This window comes from Ixodes scapularis, unplaced genomic scaffold (genome assembly GCF_016920785.2).
Source record: "Ixodes scapularis isolate PalLabHiFi unplaced genomic scaffold, ASM1692078v2 ptg000137l_1___fragment_3__unscaffolded, whole genome shotgun sequence".
In the NCBI taxonomy this organism is placed as follows: Eukaryota; Metazoa; Arthropoda; class Arachnida; order Ixodida; family Ixodidae; genus Ixodes; species Ixodes scapularis.
This window is the reverse complement of record NW_024609920.1, coordinates 776015-797658: the sequence shown is the minus strand read 5'-3', so window position 1 is coordinate 797658 and position 21644 is coordinate 776015. Positions and strand designations below refer to the sequence as shown.

Here is a 21644-nt window from a genome sequence, read left to right as displayed (position 1 = left end):
TAACCCCGTCAGACTCGCCAAACGAAAACGCGAGTGGTCCGCAGCTGAGCAACAGGTCACATCGCTCGAATCTCAAAACGTTGACCTCCAGGGACGTCTGAATCAGGCCCTTGCACAACTCAAGGTAAGGAAAGCGGCCAAACGCTTGTTTTTACGTTAACCGTCGTTTGTCTGCGTGGTCGGCTTGCTGAGTTTTCCGACGGCTTACTTTTCGTTGTGGTGGGAGGTAACTGGCGCTACGTCTACCAAACTTCTGGACTGGCCTTGGTTTGTGTTAACATTTTGGAGCGACAGCCTTGCGTGGAAACCTTGCACGGACCTTAGTCGCTCGTGTTGACATTGGTCACACGGTAGCATCGTTGTGGTAGAAAATGTCTGGGCAGAGTGCAGCTGTTGATTTGATGCAGTAGTGTGGAGTGGAGGAAGTAAATGATGTAACACCGTACCCCTCCTCAAGGAGTGAAAGGAGTAATTACTCTGGTAACATCCCCCTCCCTCGACATGGAGTAGAGCAGTAAGTAGTGTAGTAACATCCCCACTTCACTATCACCTCTACTGTGTAAGAGTGGGGCCGCTCATTGAGGTAGGAACTGTGTATTAGTGCTATTGCACGCTCGTTGCCTTGAACAAAGTATCTAAACCAAGCTATCTTTTTTTAGGGTCTTAGTTTTCTAGCGTAAGCTATGTGACAGTATGTGCATGGATGTATATATTCCTCTTTCTGAGATCTTCTTTGCAAATTACAAAGCTACGTGTAGAAAAATTTTCAGTTTTCTGGACTCCTGGTTGTGCAGACATAGATATTGTACATTTCAAGAAAGGCGAAGTCTAACTAGAACTTTTAAATAACAGTACAGTTGCTGACCAGGTGGAAACGGCAGCACTCGTCTTGGCTGGTGACCACAGTCTGTGCGATATCCACGGTCCAGAACGGATGCAAAGCCCTTTAATTTTGTTTTGTTGGTCCACTTTTTAGTATCCGGAGGCAGAGCGGGACGCGATGGCGAAGGAGCTTGAGAAGCTCCGCAAAAAGCTGGAGGCGGAGATTCTGCGGGACGTCGAACTGCGGAACAGGGCCAAGACCCTCTCCGAAGACCTCGATTTCCGGAAGTCCCTCTACGAGAAGGTGAGCATCAGAATGAAACGTCGCAGAGTAAGCGTGCTTCCCTAGGACCTTTCTAGAATTTCCGGACAATGGGGAGCATGTGAACCCGCTAAAGCTCTTAAAATTTCGTTGCATGTGAATTTAAAAAATTCAGTCTGATCGGCAACTGCGTAAATTTAGTAGGCAAAGTATGCAAAAAACTATTTTCAAAAGCGTTCTGCTTTCTAATGTTAGTGATGTGATGCCATAAAATCCTGTGAAGACACCCTCCTTCCGACGGGTAGCCCATTCAATTTTTCTAGCTAAATATTAACAGTGGAAAAACTCCATCGACCGCACGCGGATCGCGCGGTCGATGCGATTTCCGTTGACAAGAATCTCATCAACTGCGCGATCCGTGGGATTGGTACGTGTTGCAAGCGCATTTGTAGTGAGTTTCTTCGTTTTTTGTCTGCAATATGCAGAGAAAAACACAAAAGACAAGTGTTCGTCACGACACCGGTTTCCGTGACGGGCAAGTTTGTATCAGACTACTGCATGGTCATTGCAATATGAAACTCAAATCCGCTGCATCCACAATCTACGGCAGTGGTTCTCAAATGGGGGTCCGCGGACCCTTTGGGGTCCGCGAAGTCATCCTAGTGGTCCGCGAAGCCCTGCCTCCTGGCGATAAAAGTTGTCTTTTTTCAGATTAAGAATACACCTTCCATTTTTTGGGTACGTTTTCTCGTGTATACGTCAATAAGAGAAGTCCACTTCACACTAGCCCTTAGTTACATTCATTTATTATAGTTACATTCATTTATTAAATCACTATCATAATTAATCAATAACTTTTCCTTCCCCTCGCCGCGAATGGGGTCCTCTATCATATCCGCCGATCCACAAGGGGTCCGCGAAACATCAGTTGTTGAGAACCACTGATCTACGGTATCCTTTCCCGTGACAGAAAGTTTGTAGCGAATCCTCGCGTTTTTATTGCATCGTGAAACGCAAACTTGCCACACCCGTGATTCGTGGTGACGCTTTCCGAGTAGCATGTTTTATAGTCCTGGTGTTCGTCGCCAACTTGATAAAATTGCTGTGGCATCCCCAAGATAGCCCACCCCATCTTTCCACAAGTTGTCTCTATTTTGGGTGAACGTTCACGAGGAATTTCTTGGTACTTGATGTATCGGCCAGAGTGGTTCACAAATTAATCGAAGATGCCTTAATTAAACTGGCGAAAGAACAATGCGTTCCATCGGCCGTTCATTCGTACCCAGCTTGTATGCGCTCAGTTTGCTGGACCACTGAGCGCATACTAGTTCAGTGAAAACACTATCATCGTACCGCGGTACAATTTCGGTTTTTCCCGTGAGTCAAGATTCGTATCTCAGCATAAATATTAACAATTTTTTTTTACAAAAGTTTTTGAGACATGTCTGTCCAAACCAGGTAGAAAAGAAAACTGCCTAGGTTTAGTGTCCCTTCAAAGAAGTACTCTGGCAATTTTTTTTTTAGCTACCCTAAGTAACTATTTTTGCAATCGCTGGCCTCTACCCTTTCCGGCATGCTATTCAGTGTTGCGAAATTCAGAAAAATTGACTGCATCTCCACGTGGTGAATGATATTGATTGGGGTGAAGCTCTGCTGGGTGCTGATGATATTGATTTTATTGTTCATAGGTAGTGCTGATGGTGCTGATATTTTTTTTATTGCTCATAGTTAGTGCTGAGTTGCGGGTTGCGTTTCGACTTCATTGTTACTGCTTTATGGTCGGTGAAATGCGGAGCTAGTGGTTCTTCTAGCAGATCAGCTTGGATCCGCTAGAAGCCGTGGGAACGCATCTCCACCGCTTAGGTCAACGGTCCATGTCAGAAAGAGAATATATGGTATGGAACGTAGTTATATACACATTTGAGCATTTCACCGAAGCGCCCTCTCGTCTATAAACGTTGAGCCGATGCATGCAAAGTTTAACGCGATTATATACGCATCTGACCGCAGCGCCCTCCTGTATTGACGTTGAGCTGCTGCATGCAACGTTTCATCCATGACAAACCCCAGCTCTTGTGTTACTACCACTTCTCAGAGGCCCCTACTCGTCCCGCAGTCGTGGCCGAGTGGTTAAGGCGATGGGCTAGAAATCCATTGCGGTCTCCCCAAACACACTCAAATCCTGTCGACTGCGCAAAGATTGTCTTCTTTTTATGTGAGCACAGACGCCGGCCGGACCGACGGACGGAGAAGGCTAGACCCCAAGGAGCTTCGCCCCTAATAGCTATTGTGAAATCGGCAAATGAAAATGGCTCTAAAACCAAGATTCAAATATACCCTCGCTTTTCAATGCCGCGACATTAGGGGAAAAGCAGGCTTCCAGGTTGAGCGGGCAGTCTAGGAATTGACTGTGCCCAGCGTTCGTTCTGTGCTGCTGGGCAAGGACTGGAGCCCACTTCCAAAGCATTCATTTGACACCATGAAACTAATCTGTTGGGAATAGTCTACAGCCCAAAGAGCAAACCCCTGCCTTCCCCTGGGGTCACCTCTTTATTGTGGCCAGTAGACTCGCTTTGAAAGACAAGGTGAGGATCACAATTGTAAGTTCAATAGCGGAATTTTTTTTTTATTTTGGCACAATATTTGGGTTACTTTTTCAGCGATCTTTTTGGCGTGTTTAACGAATTTCCAGGCAAATCTGGCACTACGACGCAAATGCCAGAGGACATCAAGGGAACGACATCCATGCCCCCCCCCCCCCCCCTAAACCTTCCCTTGCCCTGGCGTGGGTGCCATTGCCCAATGCAGGAGCTCCAGGAGGTGCGCGTGGCCAAGCAGACGGAGATCACGGAGATCGACGGGTGGCTGAAGGAGGGCTACGAGCTGCGCCTGGCGGACACGCTGATGACGCTGCGAGAACTGTTCGAGTCGCAGATGCAGCTGGACCGGCAGAAAACGCAGGACATCTACGAGAACAAGATGCGTGACCTTCAGAGACTTCTCGATCAGAGCTCCAGCGACAGCTCCAGCAAGATGGAGGAGATGCGGGCGTACATGTCGCGCCTCGAGGGACTCAACTCCAAGATCTCGGGGCTCGAGTGGCAGGTCAGGGACGTCTTACTTTTTGTGCAGAATTCGTTGGGGTTAGGATGTTAAGAATAGATTTCGCAGGCTCTATTGTACAAACAGACCTGGGGTCACAGATTGCATCCAGCGCAAACTTCCAGCACAAAGAAATCGAAATCGATTTGCATTGAATTCTTCTTTAGATTGAGTTAGGTAATTGGCACGACACGGCATCACTTTCCACACTATGTTTGGCGGGAAGATGGACGTCGGGTCAAATCACGACAATCGTGCGACCTCAGTTTCTCTGCTGAATTTGGAGGAGAAATCTATGTTGCGTGTCGAAAATTTCTTCACATAAATTTACCGGGGAAATTTGCGTGCCACTCCTCCGCAACAGTTTCTCAAGAATTGTTTTCGTCGAGTTTATTGAGCGCGCTACACCTGGGAGTTAGAGCCATGTAGAGTTTCTAACACAGAAACAAATTCTGTGTTGGAAACTCTGCATAGTTGTAGCTCTAAGGTGTACTGCACTCAACGATGTGGAGATGCGGAAAGCGCTATCAGCGGGTTAAGCAGATGAGCTGCACTCGTCCTGAACAGTTTGGGGACAACTCCGGGTTGACGGGTTAGGTTCCCTAGCCGGTCAATTGGGGGGGGGGGGGGTAGTTGGCTGAACATCTAGACTTTGAGTTAACAAGCGCAAATGACTAAGAGAAGGGGACAGGACAGAGTGGTCACTTACAACTGTCGATATTATAGAGCGTGTTGAGAAAGACAAGGTGGAAGTGAAAAACAATAGAAAGTTCGAAATAAACTCTGAGCTGCTATTAAGACTAAATATCTAGCTTTAAAAATCGAAATAAACATTTTTTTAAGAATATACTTTAAGAAAAAGTTGTAATGGCATGAATACTGAGAGTAACATATCCCATGTCGGCGCGCTACAGTCCATGCCAGGCGTAATGAGCAGTTGATTCACTGTTGCCTTCAAGATAGACTTTCTAGCCGCACAGTGAATAAACTGCTCATGACGCCTGGCATGGACTGTAGCGCGCATTTTCTTCTTCTCCTCTGGGTGCCGACATGGGATATGGTGCTCTCGGCATCCATGTCATTAAAACTAAATATTTTCTCTTAGTGGCAGCTGAGTGTTTATTTCTATCTTTCTCTTCTCCTTTTTCACTTCCACCTTGTTTTACTCTACATGCTCTATTAAATTGACAGTGTCAGTAAGCCCACCGTCCTGTCCCTTTCTTCTCAGTGGTTTGCGCTTTTTACTAAGTCTAGAGTTGAACGATGCCCAACATTTTCGGTACTCAAAGATAGTTCAGGTGCGGTGCCTGGACCAAGTCTCCAACCGGTGTTTTTACAACGTCCTAACGAATGACCTCTATTTACACGCAATGACGTCGTAGAAGTGTAGCATCGTCGCCCTCCATGGTCGTGGCGGTGTCGCAGCAGTGGATGTGGCAGACTCCTGTTGTGCAGCAGGTCGCTTTCCAGTTTTTCAGTTCACGGAAGCTTGCCGGGGGCGGCACAGCCGCGCCATTTTTTCCTGCGCCTGGCGGTGCCAAAAGCCTGAAATCGGCAGTAATTGTGCCGCGCTGCTCCGAAGATTACGGCGACGCTACGTTTAGCGGATGGCGAAACCTTAGTCGACAACCTTGGCTATTTCGTTGCCAGGTGCTGCAAGCCGCCACCCGATTCCTTGGTTCAGCCATATCTGTCAATTCATCCGTCCGATGGATTCGATGTATCATACATCCTAGCCATCGTACTGCTGCGTCATACATTGTGCATGTACATTTATATTTTACGTATACAATGTAGCATCTAAAATTTGTTGCCGAGTCGTGCCCCTTCGGTTTTGATCAAATTTTTTTCTAAAATAAATATCTTTCGATGTGCGATTTGAGATATATTTCGCCCTAAAGTTTAATGCAATTCTTTCCAACACTTGTAGTACCAACCTCATTGGTTTAAGTTGAACTCGTGTACAACTGGCCGAAATGCTTTGTTAAAATGTAATTTTCTTTTATTACCTTAAAGGGCAACTGAAAATAAAGTTTTTTGTTTTTTGTCTAAGGAGTTGTGCAACGATTTTAACGTTGAAAAAATTGGCATCTTTTGCTTTTCACATTGTTCATCTTGTCACAAAGAACAGAAAACACACCTCCTTCCTTCGAAATGTTGCGATTCCGCCGCTTAATCGCGAGGTAAAAATTAAAATATCCCCCGACCTGCAGCCGCGAGCGGCGGCCATGAGAAACACGTGGCATGACGTCAATGGGGTGTCTTTTAGAAAGATGGCAAGTTGTGCGAATACCTGCTCGATAAAAAGTAACTTTTTTTTATAAATCTTGTTTCAACATCAATATAAATGTGTCAAAAACCTGGTATCATCGACAAATCTTTTATTATACGGAGTTTTAGTGGCGCCATCTATCCTAGGTCCACAAAACCGTCAGCTCCATCTGCTACCGCGAACAGCCGCCAGAAGCCGGAGGGGGACAGAACCGGACGGGGATGGCCGGACCCGGATGAAACATTCCTCCTTTAACCATATTGTTCGCGTTGCGCTGGCTGCGCCCGCCAGCACGTGGTCACGCGGTCGCGAGCGGATGAGTTATCGCTGTCCACTGATGGCTCTAAAGAGGAAGCTTAACCGGAACCCCGCGCAAACCCCATTGACGTCAGAGCGCACGTGACTAGGAAGATGGTGAAGGAGTTGAGAGGTGCCGAAAACCTCCATCTTTGTCCATTTTTAAAATAAAAACTAGGACATGCAGGCAAAATCGGTTTTTCTTTACTTCAGACAGGTCGAGACATTAACTCCCAAATTATTTAAGCAAAGCACTGAAACTGTTGCAGAGCTCCTTTAAGTAAAATTATAACATGCCTGTGAAAAAAGTTTTTTGCGGAAATAATTTTTTTTAGTGCAACATTGACGGTGCGAGATGCGATTTAGTTGGTAGTCACCTTGTTTCCACTCGTTTGTTCTCGCCATTTCGAGCGTGTGGATGAGAGGTGGATCGGCTTGACCATCACGTTAAGGTGGAGAGAGAGAATGACCATTTCATGATGTCGTGGACTTTGCACGCTGTTGTGACCGAGAAGCTCCCCAGGCCAGGGCGGGAATCGCAGGACGACTCCTGGTAGGAAGATTGGGAAGAGACCGTGACTTGAGTCTTCCCGCCGCAGAACCTGTCCCTGACGGCCCGTGTGCGAGACCTGGAGCGTCTGCTGGACCAGGAGCGGGAGTGGCACGGCCGGGCCCTGATGGCCAGGGAGGAAGAGATCTCCCGGTTGTGGGCGGAGATTGAGGACCAGCTGCGGAAGTACCAGGACCTGCTGGACATCAAGGCGGCTCTGGACCTCGAGATTGCCGCGTACCGTGAGCTCCTGGAGGGCGAAGAGTCCCGGCTGCACATTACGCCCAGTGAGTCCGTAGAGTTGATGTGAGGATCTCGGGGTGGGGGTTCGCGATGGGAGCAGAACGCGGCGAATTGCGTAAGCGCTGCAGTAAGTGATCCCGAATGAAATGAGAAAAAAAGCTACAGAAGGGGGAAAATGAGAGCAGACAATAGGTTGGCCGGGCTTTTGCTAGTACAATCGTTAGGGCGCTTGTAAACTTTTTGTTGTATACAATGTCATAGATCTGTGTTTTCCTTTGTGCAAGTACGAAACAAACCTGAAGTAGGTGCAGACCTTGCAACTGACGCTTTCTTGCTTCTTTGTCTGAAAGCGTTGCCAGTGATCTGAGCCCGCGGGGAACAGCCATTCCAAACCGGCCCAAATGCATGCGACGTTTCCCCGTGGAAAATTATATTAACTCTTAAAAATGAACTACTGGAAAGGGTTCCATGCATTTCGGCCACTTTGGAATGTGGTGGTCCCGATAAGGCCACGTTGCTGGTGACGCTTTGTTACACACAAAGAACTTCTTCAAAATGAGCAGGGAAACCTCGCCCGTCGTGGTTCTCTTTACGCAATGCGTAAAAATTATGTTGGCGAGCCTTTGGGTTTCTTTCGCTGCGACGCCGACTCGTCGCAGCGAAAGAAACTCTCCTAACCTATCGCCTTATTTTTTTTCCCACTTTTGAACCGCCTTTGCGGAGACTCTTTCCAAGCACCGCACCACCACCACCCAGAAGACAAGGCTTGCACATTACGTTGTCTGCTCTTTTCACGAAGGATCCCGGCACGAGATTGTTGGCGCACACGTGCGATCGCCGGTTTTCCTTCTTTTTTTTTCTTAGAATCAAAAGTGCTGTCGTCAAAACTGCTAGTGTAGGAGGCACATATTTGGGAAAGCAACGTGAACTGTAAAACGCAAAGACCACTAGCGTCTGTAAAAAGTAAACTGCGAAAAAGCAGCATTGTCGTGGTCGTTCCGACGACATTGCTCAGCGCGCATGAGCGGCGCAAAACCAAACTCCATACAGAGGACGCTGCCTTTAATTTGTTTTGCGCCTCCTTTCTTGTGCGCAGTGAGACTCCTCGCTTTTAAGCCCCTCCCCTTTCGTGCGAAGGGACGGATTTTGTCAGACTCGCTCGTCGTGTAGCGCAGTCAAGGGCGGGCAATGGAGGCGAGCGATGCGTTAACCGTGCCGCACACACGCGATACACCGTGCGAGATGCGAACGATATTTCGTCCCTCTCAGGCGCATCTACCAGCGGGGCTGAGATGTACACCAGTCCGCTGCTCCGAGGCGCCAAGCGCAAGCGGACCTTCTCCCACCGAGAGGACCAGTCAAACTTCGACGTCCAGGTCTCCGCATCCGCCAAGGGGGACCTGGAGATCACGGACCACTGCCCAGACGGAAAATACGTCATCATAAAGAACAAGGGCACGAAGGTTGGTAAACGTCGCCCTCTTTTGCCATCTAAAGCCCCCTAGATGTCTCATGGGTAAGGCCGTGGTGCCGAATTTTCGACGTCTTCTGACGCGGCAAACGCGGGATCATAGGGTGGACCCAAGTGCTGCGACGGCGTTTAGCCGACGCTCAAGTTCTCGTCGATTAAAGACAAGTCTTCGTCAGACGCTGATGTGGCACTTGATCAATCAATGCCCCGTGTTGCCTCTTTAGGCGGCGTTTAGAATTCATAACTGCAGCCTTGTTATCTAGGAGCTGTAAGGCCAATGCTTGGAAGCCTGTGACATGAAAGGGAAATCATGTTTGAATTGCACAAAGCCTAACATTGTATTGTTGGAAGTCGGAACACAACCAAAGGCTGAAACAAACTCAAGCGGATATACTCGGAAGTGTGAGGTCACAGCACATTTGATGCAATACTGCAACGGAATTCTAGCGCCAGTTTGATTGTCTAAACATCAACCACGTCTTGGTGACACGGCGGAGGCGCCAATTGTTTGCTCGAAAAGACGCCAAAACATAGGGCCAAAACGACGGGGCTCGCACCATGACGCGAGCCCTGTCAAACTGGACCGATCCGGGCTTCCTTGTTCTCCCGTGCCTATTCAACGCCTGTGGAGAGCGGGGCAACTGAAACTGTCAGGTTTTGATCCGTTGCCACCACAAGTGCCGAAACACGCCGTCAAGAAAAACGCGACATCACTAACGCAGAGAGGCTCGTTACAAACCTGATCCTTTTAGTTGCCCCCGCAGGAGTTGCATAGGTGCGAGAGTAAAGGAAAATCCGGTTCAGCAAAGTTTGACAGGATTTGTGCGCTTGTAGCTTGCCTCAGTACTTTCGCGGAGCGGCGCTGCTTTTAATTTCAAAGTGACGTGACGACATTCGGTTTAATTTTTCTTCAATAATATGTTTGTGCTTTAAGAGCAAAAAATTGGTGTCTCTGGTCTGGCACAAACGTGGTTGACATTTCGACAATAAAATAGGCGCTCGAATGTCGTCGCGCTATGTACCTGAAGCCGCTTGATTGACCCTATTGGCTCGTGGCATAGCTACATTAGGATTTCAGGTAAAACAAAGTTTAACACATAGTTGATTTCTTCTGCATTCTTTCCCAAGCTAAAGTAATTGTCGTGTTCGTATGTATATACAGTGGGAAGTAGTCGGTCCGTAGACAGGAAATTTAGCCAGTGCAGTACGGCCACCAGCCTGGGTTTTTTTAACGTGCATCACGCAGTAGTGACACAAGGCTGCACGCCGGTATGATGCTCATTCACATTAGAACGGACAAGAGTGGATTGAGCACGTTATCCTTGAGCTCTGCGGCACGAAGTTTCGCTGCACAAGCTGCAGTACTTTCATACTCTATGCTACTGTTTCCCTCCCCCTGTCCTAAGAAGCAGGGGCATTGTTATCTGTAGATTGTGTTGTCGCTTACTTTCAGTGTTTGAAATTGCATTTCTATTTTCGTTTGCGTTGCTCGCAGACGTCTGCAACGATTGAACACATTCGCAGTTAGCTTCACCAAGGCAAAGTTTTTTCTCGAATCTCGACAAATTGGAGCAGCCTGGTATGGGTGGTGGAAATAAAACAGACGCTTCACTCTCGGTTAACTTCGAAGACGGGGTACATTCCACAGCATTTTAACATCTCTAAGTGAAATAAAAACCTGTGCAAGTTTCCGGAGAACAATTTGGTGCTCGACTTTGCTTTTCGAATTGCGGTACAAGATTGCCAGCTCAGCTGGCCACTCGGTTTGCGAGACATATTTGGGATGCTCCTTTTCGGGCTCGAGACTCCAAGGAACAGGCTCCACTCCCCGTAAGCGACGGTCCAACCGCGCGTAAGCTGATCCTTGGAAGGGCGCCTTCGATATATATATATATTTTTTTTTTTCAGGAGATTCCATTGTCTGGCTGGCGGATCGACCGCAGGTCCGGCAACGATGACTTCACCTTCCGGTTCCACCGGAACCACATCATCCAACCGGGAACCACCATCACGGTGCGTTGCAGTTCTTGAATTGTTTTTCTTCGTCGAAGGCACTGGTTCCATTTGTTTCATAAAAGTAGAACGAGGCTTTCGTCAGTTCAGACTTAGCCTTTCATACAGGGACTGGCGTAAATACCCCCTGGCTTGATTTTTTATGGGCGACATTTTTCGAAGATGTACTCCGTTTCTCTTTAAGTCCGACCACAGGCTGCGCTACCGTCCTACAGTGAGCGGTTGAGCAGCGCCCGAAGCGCGTCGTCCCTGCACTTGTTGCCTTTGCGCATCTGCCATCGTCGGCTACACGAATCGCGTGCAGTGGATGCGACGAGGTCCCACCTTTTTTTTATGTTTGCGATTGGTTAAGTTGGTGATGGCGTATCCACGAAGACGAGTGGTGTAACGGCGCGTTTTTGGCTCTGCTCGATTGTCTTCGTCGAATCGTCGCGTCGGCTGTGGTAGGACTCGCAGTGAAACGGTGCATACAGTGGTCTCGCGATAATTCAAGCTAGAAATTTTCGTACTCACTTTTATTTCGGACACATTTAAATATTTTGCTTTTCCCGCCATGTTTTCGATGCATTTTTAAGCTGCTTAATTCAAGTGGAGTTTTCGCTTAATTCGTGCCATTCGTTCATCGGGAGTGGGCCTGGCCCCGTTGAGAGCACTCCTTGCCAAGCACCCGGGTGCTGCGGAAAAGCAGTACCCGCGAATCTCGCGGGCATTGGTTTTCCGCTGTACGCGGATGTTCGCTGGGAAGCGCAGGCATTAGTCCTGACAATCTGCTTTCAATAATCGTGTTTATTTATTTATTTATTATTTTTTTTTTGTGGAAGATTGAGAATAAACGAAGAATATTTGTGTCCATCAAGCTGATTTATAAATTCGCTCACTGAGGATGGCTGGGCGTCTCTTTGGGTTTAATTTTAATAACCTTCAGGAGTTCAGCTGAATTTTCGTTTAAGCATGGTAAAACGGTAGTAAAAGGTAGTGATGGGCCAAACTTTTGAAGAATCGAAAGTTCGGTGCCGAACTTCCGATTCGATACATTGTTACTAGGCTTAGCGTTGATATTTAGTTTTTCTTGGCAAACAAGTTTTCTTTCTTAGCTTAAAAACGACACCGATACAATTATCTTGTAGAATATCATCTTATTTAGTAATAACTGGGCTTATATGCATTATATGTTGTATTTGTGTGTTTACTGGCAATTTTAGTGACTCATTGGAGGAGTGGCGTGACAGGGACGTTGGGTAGAAGCGAGCGTGGCGCAGCCACGAATCACGCTACGAGTTTCGGTTTTAAGGTATCATCAGCGCAAGCCGGCATGTGTGTGTACATTGCTAAAATGAAGGCAATAACGCTGCGTTCTTGCTTTCTCTGGGAGCCACCGTTTTGTGCGGGAAAACGAATGCAACGGTTGCTGAGTCACTTGAAGTCAGCTTTGCATGAAAGTGTGCGTCCCATATTCACAACGTCTCGTTTTTAACCTTTAAAATACGTGTTTCTGGTGTTTAGGAATACACGAACGTTTCGGAAGATAGGGAGAGTGAATGTCAGATGTGCAACGTCGAGCACTATAGTTCTGTGTTTAGTTTTATGCGGATACCTGAAAATTGCAAAATAACACTAATTGAAGAAGCAATGTTTTGTTTTGCAACACACTAATCCTTAGCCGAAAAAAGAATTGTTATAATTGCGAGGAGTGTTTAAAGTAATTGTCGGACAATGTCTATGTTTCAGAATGCATGGCATCATTCGTCACTTGCGCAGTGGACTGCGTAAATTACTGGTCGATCTTCTATTCTTGAGGCAGAAAATATTGAAGAGGACCACACTCGGTCACAAACGCACAGTTACCGTGTTGCCTACCCCCCCGAAGGAAAAATCCATCAATGTAACCCTGTTTGGCAGTTAATGTTTTCTAGTGGACCGCTGACTGTGCCTGACTGTACGTCAAGCATGCCTGACTGTCCAACAAGTTACTCTGACCGACAGTCAAACTCCAGTCAGACCCCGCTTGTCTGCTTTCTGATGGTTTCCTGGTGGCAGTCGGCCGCCGCGAAATGCCGTCAAGATTTCTTGGTGGCGATTCTGATTGTACATCGACTGTCTCTGACTGTACGTCAAAAAGCTTTGACGTGCAGACAGACGTACGGTCAAAGGACGTAAAGTTCGTTCGGATACCACTATTTCGTCAAATCTAGGAATACGAAAAATAATCTATGCACGAGAAAACGATTTCGGGACGTGAGCCCATAAAACCGCTGATGTTAGAGATATGACACGCAACCGACCGACAACCTTGATCAGAAGCCCGCCGAAACGCCGAATTTCTTCGCCGAGCATCCATGAACGATCGCTCTCGACTCGTTTTGTTTGCCCGCTTGCTCCAACCTGTCGATCCTGCCCGGGCTCTACATTGTCTTACGTTTTAGTAGAATTTCTACTCGACAAGACCCAGCCTGTTGTGAGTTCCGACGATGTAAGGCACTTTAGCGGTGTAGTTGAAGACGGCAAGGTGTACTACTCTGCCGGAGACGCTCCAACGAAAGGAGGATTCCACGACGCGAAACTACTCTGCATGGCAGGTGAGTAGAACTGAAGTACGGCGATTGATGTACGATTGCTTGGTTTAACTGCATATACGGCAGAAGCACTTTTTAGAGCGATGCACTCATTGTCGGAACCTCTCGCTGCAATACTGAAATGAAATGCTCTTGACTCGGTCCGAGAGGTTTAGGCAAGAATGTTTATATCTTTCTATCTGGTGTGCACGGTAAAAACGTTCCGTAAAAAAACGTAGAGCTTCTAATTAAAAGCTACGGAGAAGCATCCGTAATCTGAAATACGATTGACTTGTCCGTAAATCTAAAGTTACGATTCTTTAAACAACTGAAATTGTTTGCGACAAGCTGAAAATTGTTTTATTTGGTTTAGACTAATAGACAACGGTTTTCACATTTTTAAGGATAATTTATTGCACTGTCAAACAACTAATGATAAACGTTCCGAAACGAGGTGGCGCTAGTTACCGCTAAATTGAAAAGCACGAGGTGAGATTTTTGTCTAGTATAATCACACTGCCGCTATCTCTTCATCTACCCATCTCCGCTCGCTCGTTTTGCTGCCGTTACCATAGAGTAATATAGTAAACGTAAAGAGAGGACACAGGAGCCGATTCGCGGCCCAGATAGTGCGTTTCATACCCTCCGCTACGTGGCGCTTTTCTGCAATTTGGTTAAAATTGATTAAAACTCTTTCTGTGAAAAGTATTTATTTTTTAATTGGCAATGCTTTAAAATTGTTTAAAGTACTTACAACGGCTAAATAGTTTAAATCAAATACGTCACAAAAAGCACGTGATGAATGGCGCCTGCCATGGCCTGCCTGTCTGCACGCCGTCGCTTCTGCATCATTCTGCATGGCCTTTGCTCGTCCCTGCGTCGTTCGTCTGTGCCGTGCGTGCCGTCCAGCTGTGCTTTCTGCTGCATCATGTTCGGTCGACTTTGCATCAATCAAGGTGACGCATGACCGCCCGAGTGCTGGCATGCTCGGCGTGAATTCGTGCAGCCGATAGGTTCGAGCTTCTCGCGCTGTTCTTTCTGCCGGGCTGTCTGGCTGCACTTGAACCTGTGTGCATGTTGATTTCCGATGAGATTGTTTTAAAAAAAGAATTTAACTTACGACCCAGCACACGACATTGTCCATGGGTTTACAGATGACCGTGTTGAACGAACCTCTAACATTGCAGATAGAGCCTTGGTTGTTATGCTGTCTGAAATTTCCAGGAGGTGCGTTTAGCCCATTGCATACACTGTTTTGCACACTCCAACAACGTCTTCTGTTTAACGCAGTCTCCTCATTTCTCTCATTCGGGAGCTTAAAGGGGCGGTGCAACGATATTCAATGGGAATGGTCTTCACTTTACACAAGCTTACTGGCACTAGTGGGACTCAAGGATATTCGCACGCAACGCCACTGACCAAGAAACTCCTTTGTTGCGCTGCAAGTTTGAGGACAAAACCGAGTGTTTTCATTCAATCTCTCCTTCGAAAAACCTGATGACGTAGCTGGGCGGTAGCAGTACCGCCCAGTGACGATATTTGAATACGGCTCATAGATTGGACCCGAGCATGGCGTGGACACTCGATTTGGACTCGTGATAATCGATAGCTCGAGAAACATTCGGGTAGTGTCCTGTGTCCAATCGCTGCAATGACGACAACAGCCGAACCATAACAATGTCTTGAACTCAGCGCGTGTCCTGTGCCTTGCCAACCCCAGCGCATGGCTATGATCACCATTGGCGGCATATAATCGGCTCCAGATCACGGGGCCGCTTGTTATGGCTTCGAGTTGAGGGGTGAACTCTGCTCGTTTTTCTTTATTTTTTTCTGCGACTTATGTTGCGTGTGGTGAAAACGAACGTGTATTTCACAGATCATTAACGTCAGGGGTTCGTTCTAAGCGGTATTTGCGCAAAATAAAAATATCAGTGCATCGCCCCTTTAAGTCTGTTGGCTTTACAGTAAAGGCTGTGGTCTGTGGTTAGGGGGCTTCAAACATCAGCTTGGTGTGTGTGGTAATAAGCCATTTCTTGAAGTTCACAACGAACACGTTTACTCTGTCTTTGATGTTCCACACCTTCCCAAAACAACCAAGAGCAATCTCCAAGCCCACAAACTTTGCATTCGAAATGAGGTCATTGAGTGGTCTTCTTTGTTGAACTTTATTGTTCTATCCATGAGATGAGCTTGCAATTGGCTCCGAAACTTACTGAGAGAAACATTTTTTCAAGAACCTTTCTGTAACATGGAAGAAAATTGTCCCCACAGGTCTGCTCGTTCTTGCAATCATATCCCTTGTTTATGCCAAGGAACTTCCTGAGGCAGCCATGGCTACAGCCTTTTTCTGCGATAGGATGTGCATACCTTTAGACTGTCTAAATAGCTAAAAAATTCAAGAAGACAGGGCAGAAGTTGCGTCATGCCAATCTGAAGGGAGAATCTGAAATACTTGATTTTTTCCACCAGTAACTCGGATGGATTTCAGCATGGCAGTTCCAAAGTAGGAGGCAGCCATAAGCCATCATTGGGTGGCAAGTTACTATAAAAAGTTTCCTCATGCTCTGTGATGAGCTTTCAAGCAGCCATGACTTGAAGTTCTTGCTTACACGACGCCTGCAGCAAGACACAATTGAGAACGTTTTTGGAGCTATATACGACAAATGCTGGGCTGCAACACAAACCCAAATGTGGATCAGTTCACCTCAGGACTAAAACACCTCTGGATAAAGAAACTGTTCAAACTGTCGGACAATGAAAACGTAGAGGATGACAAGGCTGACCTCCTAAAGGAGTTGCGAATATCTTTGCACCATGAAAGTTTAATTTCAGACATTGTGGAATGTCTTCCAATTGATAACTTCCCGCCACTAGAGGATATTTCTGAGCTGGCATCAGACATCAGGTCTAACATAATTGATGACTCGTCCACTTTTTTTATTACGTTTGGGGCTATTTGATCAAGCTTTTGCTTGAGCAGACAACTTACAGCTGTGGCTGTTCTCAGCTGCTATCGCATGAGTCTAATAACTTGACCAGGCCTCACCAGTACTGTCTTGTTCCTAAAGCATACCACGTGCCTGGAAAATTCTTCGGGAACTTAGTAGTACCATCACAGGCTGCCTTTCATTTTATTCAGCAACTAGAAAATGACTTTCTTCCTATAATAGAGAGTGTGACACATGTTCGAGGAGTCTGTGCCGCCTTGTATAGCACACTTTGAGGTCTGGGTGGTTTTAGCCTTTGCCCAGAGGAGTACCACAAAGGGTTTTTAAAGTTGTTTTGCAGAATACGCTTGTGTTGACATGTTTGATTTCTTAACCGGAATTTGGACAAAGTTCGGTTGCACACTTCAGTGGTTAATAAGAACGAGACAGGTTTAACTGTTAATAGTGTATTAACAGAGGCGGTTGCCAAACCAAAAACAAAAAGTGCTTAAGTGGGCGGTGCAGCTTGCTCTCCAAATATTTGTTTCCCCTTTTTCCAGCGAATGCGTATCACGGCTCCCTAACAAAAATATTTGTCCACTTTCTACAAAATTGTGATAGAAAATAGTGTATAGAGGCTAAAAATATTTGAAAGAAAATGTATCCACTTTTGTATCCACTGTCCATAGTCTTTTAGCCGCTTTTTTCTGAAGCCATATTTCTTTTCTGAACAATTTCGGGGAATGTTTAGGGACGTTGAATCTTGTCAGATTTCGAATAGAGTTCTCTTTGTTTGGTAATGGCTTGAGGCCATGCAAATTGGTGTTTTTTTATATTTGCCGGAAATCGGGAATTTGTACTATCCGGCGTGTGCTTCGCACTGTTATTATACTCTTATGACTGGTAATGATAGCGATGTCTTATTTATTTTTGCACTTACTTCACGTACCCGAGTCGGCGTGAAAGTGAATGTATCATACAGCATGTTCTCCGTGGAAAGGTTTTGTTAACTTGGTTCCGTTAAGAATCTATTACGAATTGTACGATATGCCGAAGTCCTTCATATTCATTTATTTTTGTGAGTATCGATCTCTTTCGTATAAAACATACAGAGCTTCTGAAGTAAATCATGTATACATGAATGTGGTCCAATAAAATGTGTTCGAACCACTTACTGTTGTTGACCCCACAATGCTCCACCAGCCAGGAGTCAATGCGGCGATTGTGTAACTTCAATGCTTTACAATAGAAAAAGAACAAGAAATATATATATGCTTTGTGAAGTAAAATGAAATATTGCTTGATACATTTTGCACGCACTCTATCGTAAAAAATAAAGCAAAAGTGCGTCAGTATTAAAAAAAGAAAAAAAAAAACACAGCGGCTTTGGGAGTCAAGGAGCTCCCGAGAGCCGAGCGAGGCGGGGAGGAAAGAGAGAGAGAAGGGTACCGGAGAACCGGGGCAGAAACGCCCAAACCGAAACCGAAACTAACTTGACCGGAAACGGAATCAGATTACACTTCATACCGCCCGCTAGGAGCGCTACCTGTCACTGGTCTATCTGGGCCGCTGGGGCCTATGGCAGTGTCCGCTCTTTACCTTGTGTATATTACTCTATGCCGTTACTGCCGCGCTTGTTTTGTCGAGCTGTAGAGGTGCTTGGTGGTTTCTGTGCGAGCTTTCCTTGTTGTTATCAAAACGGTGAGTTTGTTCTGCTCTTTTTATTAACATTGATTGGGGACTGTCATATATACGTTCGTATTTTTGACACTTATTTCCTCGAAAGAAACGAAACCACGGATTTGCGTCGCTTGAAACTTTCGGGTTCAATGACTGTCGCCGCTATCTCAGTTCGTGTTTGACGTTCTTCTCAGAGATGAAAGCTCAAGTCGGGTGCTCGTTTGAACCTTGTGTCATGTCGCGAGCTCGCTGGGACGCGCGGTTCATCGTTTGTAGCGATTGGGAGGCTATTCGCGCGTGTTGGCTGGCAAGAGTTGCAGTAAAGCACGTGACAACGCATCGTCCGAGTGCGTGAGTGCGCTTTACGACTTTCGCATTGTTGTTCGCGCGCCCTGTAGCCTTCTCATTTCGCCGAGGGGTCCCTATCGTTTCGTCGAAATTCGTTTTGCGGCAGTACGTTTCGTGGACAACTTTTCATGGACACGTTTCGTCGACACGAACGTTTCATCGACACTCGTTACGCGAATTTCATGCTGCAGGGACGTTTCGCCACTCGTGTATCACTGAAGTATCTTTTTTTTTTATGCAACAACTAGGACGTGCAGGCGAAATCGGTTTCCTGTTCTTTACTTCAGAAGTGTCGGAGAGCAACCTCCACAAATTTTTGGCCGAAGTCCGGAAATCGTTGCACCACCCTTTAAATAGTAACTTTTAAGCTTTGAAGTGAGTGAAGCCTCATGGTTCTTTTTTTTTTTGTTTTATAGAGGTTTTTCAAAGCACAAGTCGGCCGGTCTGCCAGCCACCTGCAGCCATGCTTGCACTGCATGATTACTTAGCATGTCCATTGCCAACTGCTATTTAAGCTGCTCTAACCTGATTAAATTGACAGTCTGGCAATCTTGTGTCTTATTTTTCAGAAAATAGAGTGTGCACCTCAAGACGTCGAGCAATGTTTGATGATTTAACCATTTGAACCAGTTGAATTACAGAGTCAACTTCGCTTTTTTTTTTATGGTAAGTCACGAGTCTGAGTTCTTACAGATTGAGCATGTCCCTGAGGGGGAGGCAACGCTGATGTAGCTGATGTCACTTTTGCGACAACTGTTGTAGCAATATCAGCCACATCTAACATGTTGCCCCTAAAGCCCCAGTTTGAACATGTATCAAGCCTTTTTCTAATGCATATTTTAGCAGATTATGAGTTAACTTCAAAATGGAACTGCATGGTTCATTCTCGTTTTGTTGAGGTTTTTCAGGGCACAAGTTGGCTGATCTCTTGCAGCCTCCTGCAGCCATGCTTGCACTGCAGGGTTACTTTGCATGTCCAGTGCCAACTGCGATTTAAGCTACCCTCACTTGCTTTAACTGGCATTCTGACAGTCTTGTGTATGTCTTGTTTTTCAGAAGGTACGGTTAGCATCTCGAAACGTCGAGCAACGTTTTATGATTTAACTATTTGAACAAGTCGAGTTACGGAGTCAACTTCGCTGGTGTATTTTCATGGTAAGTAAAAAGTGAGTTATTACAGATCGAGCACGACTCTGAGAGGGAGACAACGCTGATCCAGTTGGTGTCACTTCCGACAAGCTTTGTAGTTGTGTCCTTCGCATGTAACATTGTTTTGACCCCAACTGGTGTTACTATACACTATAGCTAGATTCAAACCTAATATGCTAAATTCATTTGAATCTAGTTACTATAGCTAAATTCAAACATACTAGGTCACCTGCTGCTGGCTTTTTGTAGCCAATGAACTTGCCACGTTTGAATCGCAGGTAGTATTAAGTAGTGACTCGTTGCAAGCAACGTATTGATGTAACAATTGTTTTCTTGGTAACACTAACTGTCACACGCTAAGTTTGTGGGAAGTAAGTTCTGTATCACATTATTTTTACTGAATAAAAAAGTAGCGATGTTCTTTTGTAGTTATTTTTCTAATCTTTCTAATTACAGTTACATTGAGGAGCATGATTTGATGCATACCTTATATCTAGATTGTCATGGATAGACAATGACCAAAACGATTAGGTATGCATTTCGGATTATGGATGACAAGTGCCAATGACAAAGCGCAGCTGGCAATGCAGGGAAAACACTGACAACAGATAAACAAGGCGAATATTTTTTTTCAACTCCCTCCAAAAGTTGTGCGTACAGTGAGGAGCAGTGGTGGAGAAAGGTAACCTCAGAGGCAATGGCTTTGTGTATTGTTGAGGTTTTAACCAGGAACAAATCCTTGTGCATGCAAGCCATTCCACCGAGTGTGCCAGTTGAAAGCTTGTTCAGCGATGGAAATGGATGTGCTTGCCTTCAGTAAAGTAAAACTTTTGGATGAAAATTTAGAAAAGCAACTGCTGCTTTAGTATAAGATGTAACAACACTGATACAGGCACTTTGTGCAAAAAACCTGAGCATAGCCGGTTCCTAGTTTTCCTTGTTTATTTGTTTAATAAAAGAAGTAAAGTAAAATAATGGAATTACCTCTGAGGAGTAACTGTTATAGGTTACTTTTTTCTTAACTAGCTTATTTAGGTAGTCTTTTTATATAAAGTATCTTGCCCAAGGCAACAAATATTGTAAGGGTCCTCTAATTGCATAATTTTTTCGCTTAGTTTATGTCGATGCCTACAAGGTCTTGCTCTAAGATTTGAAATCTGTTTTCTTATATATTCTAACACATTATAAGGTAACCTTTAAGTAAAAGGAACTGCATGGTTCTTAAGTCTTGTTTGTAGGAATTTCTTGGAGCACAAGTCAGCTGATTTCTGGCAGTCTTCTGTGGCCATTGTACTGCAGGATTACCTTGGATAGTTATAGCCAGCTACGATTTAAGCAACTCTCATTTGTATAAATTGTCATTCGTGTTTGTCTTTTTTTTTTTTTTCAGGAACTACATTTGGAATTGTACTACGTGGAGCAGTTTTTGACGATTGGTCACTTTGAAAAAGTCATATTGTGAAGTTGGCTGCACATGTTTTTTGCTGGCAAGTAAATAGTTCAGTTTTTAAAATCTAGCATGTCTGAGAGAAAAGCAAACTTGATGTGACTGACAGCACCCTTCTGAAAACTGTTTGGACAATGTTGATCACATCTAACCAGGGTTTTTCCCACGGTGGGTGGCAGTGGTTTCGCTGCCCACTAGTACTGCTAGCCGCCCAGTTCTTTGAAAAATGTCTTGTGGCCTTCATGTCTTGGCACAGAAATCGCTGTGCTCGGCAGTCTTCTGTGCCAAGACATGCAGGTACAGGTCCCCACAACCCAAATTAATATGACTTGGTCAAGGTGCACGCAGAAGAAAGATGCGGCTGCTGCCTGTGTCCCCCTCCCCTCCACAGTCATAGTCGGATGTCTATTTGTCCACAATGTATGGAGAAAGATCTGTGTCTAACATTTATTCTATCCTAACTTGTACAGCTTCACTAGATCAAAGGCCGCAGTTATTAAGAAGGCCTT

The 21644-nt window shown here is 45.6% G+C and overlaps 1 protein-coding gene across 2 annotated transcripts in view; it reads left to right on the top strand.

Annotated features, from left to right (window-relative positions):
• The window catches only part of LOC120836036 (lamin Dm0-like), a 94724-nt gene that overhangs the window by 3242 nt on the left and 69838 nt on the right, over positions 1 to 21644 (top strand). For both annotated transcript variants that reach the window (XR_005717066.1, XM_040218386.2), the window contains exons 2-7: positions 13 to 124; positions 977 to 1126; positions 3893 to 4189; positions 7355 to 7592; positions 8818 to 9011; positions 10928 to 11032. Coding sequence is in view for 1 of the 2 variants with exons in the window: in XM_040218386.2 (XP_040074320.1) it covers positions 13 to 124; positions 977 to 1126; positions 3893 to 4189; positions 7355 to 7592; positions 8818 to 9011; positions 10928 to 11032 (1096 nt within the window). In the remaining variant the exon portion in view is untranslated. The remainder of the gene's footprint in view (positions 1 to 12; positions 125 to 976; positions 1127 to 3892; positions 4190 to 7354; positions 7593 to 8817; positions 9012 to 10927; positions 11033 to 21644) is intronic.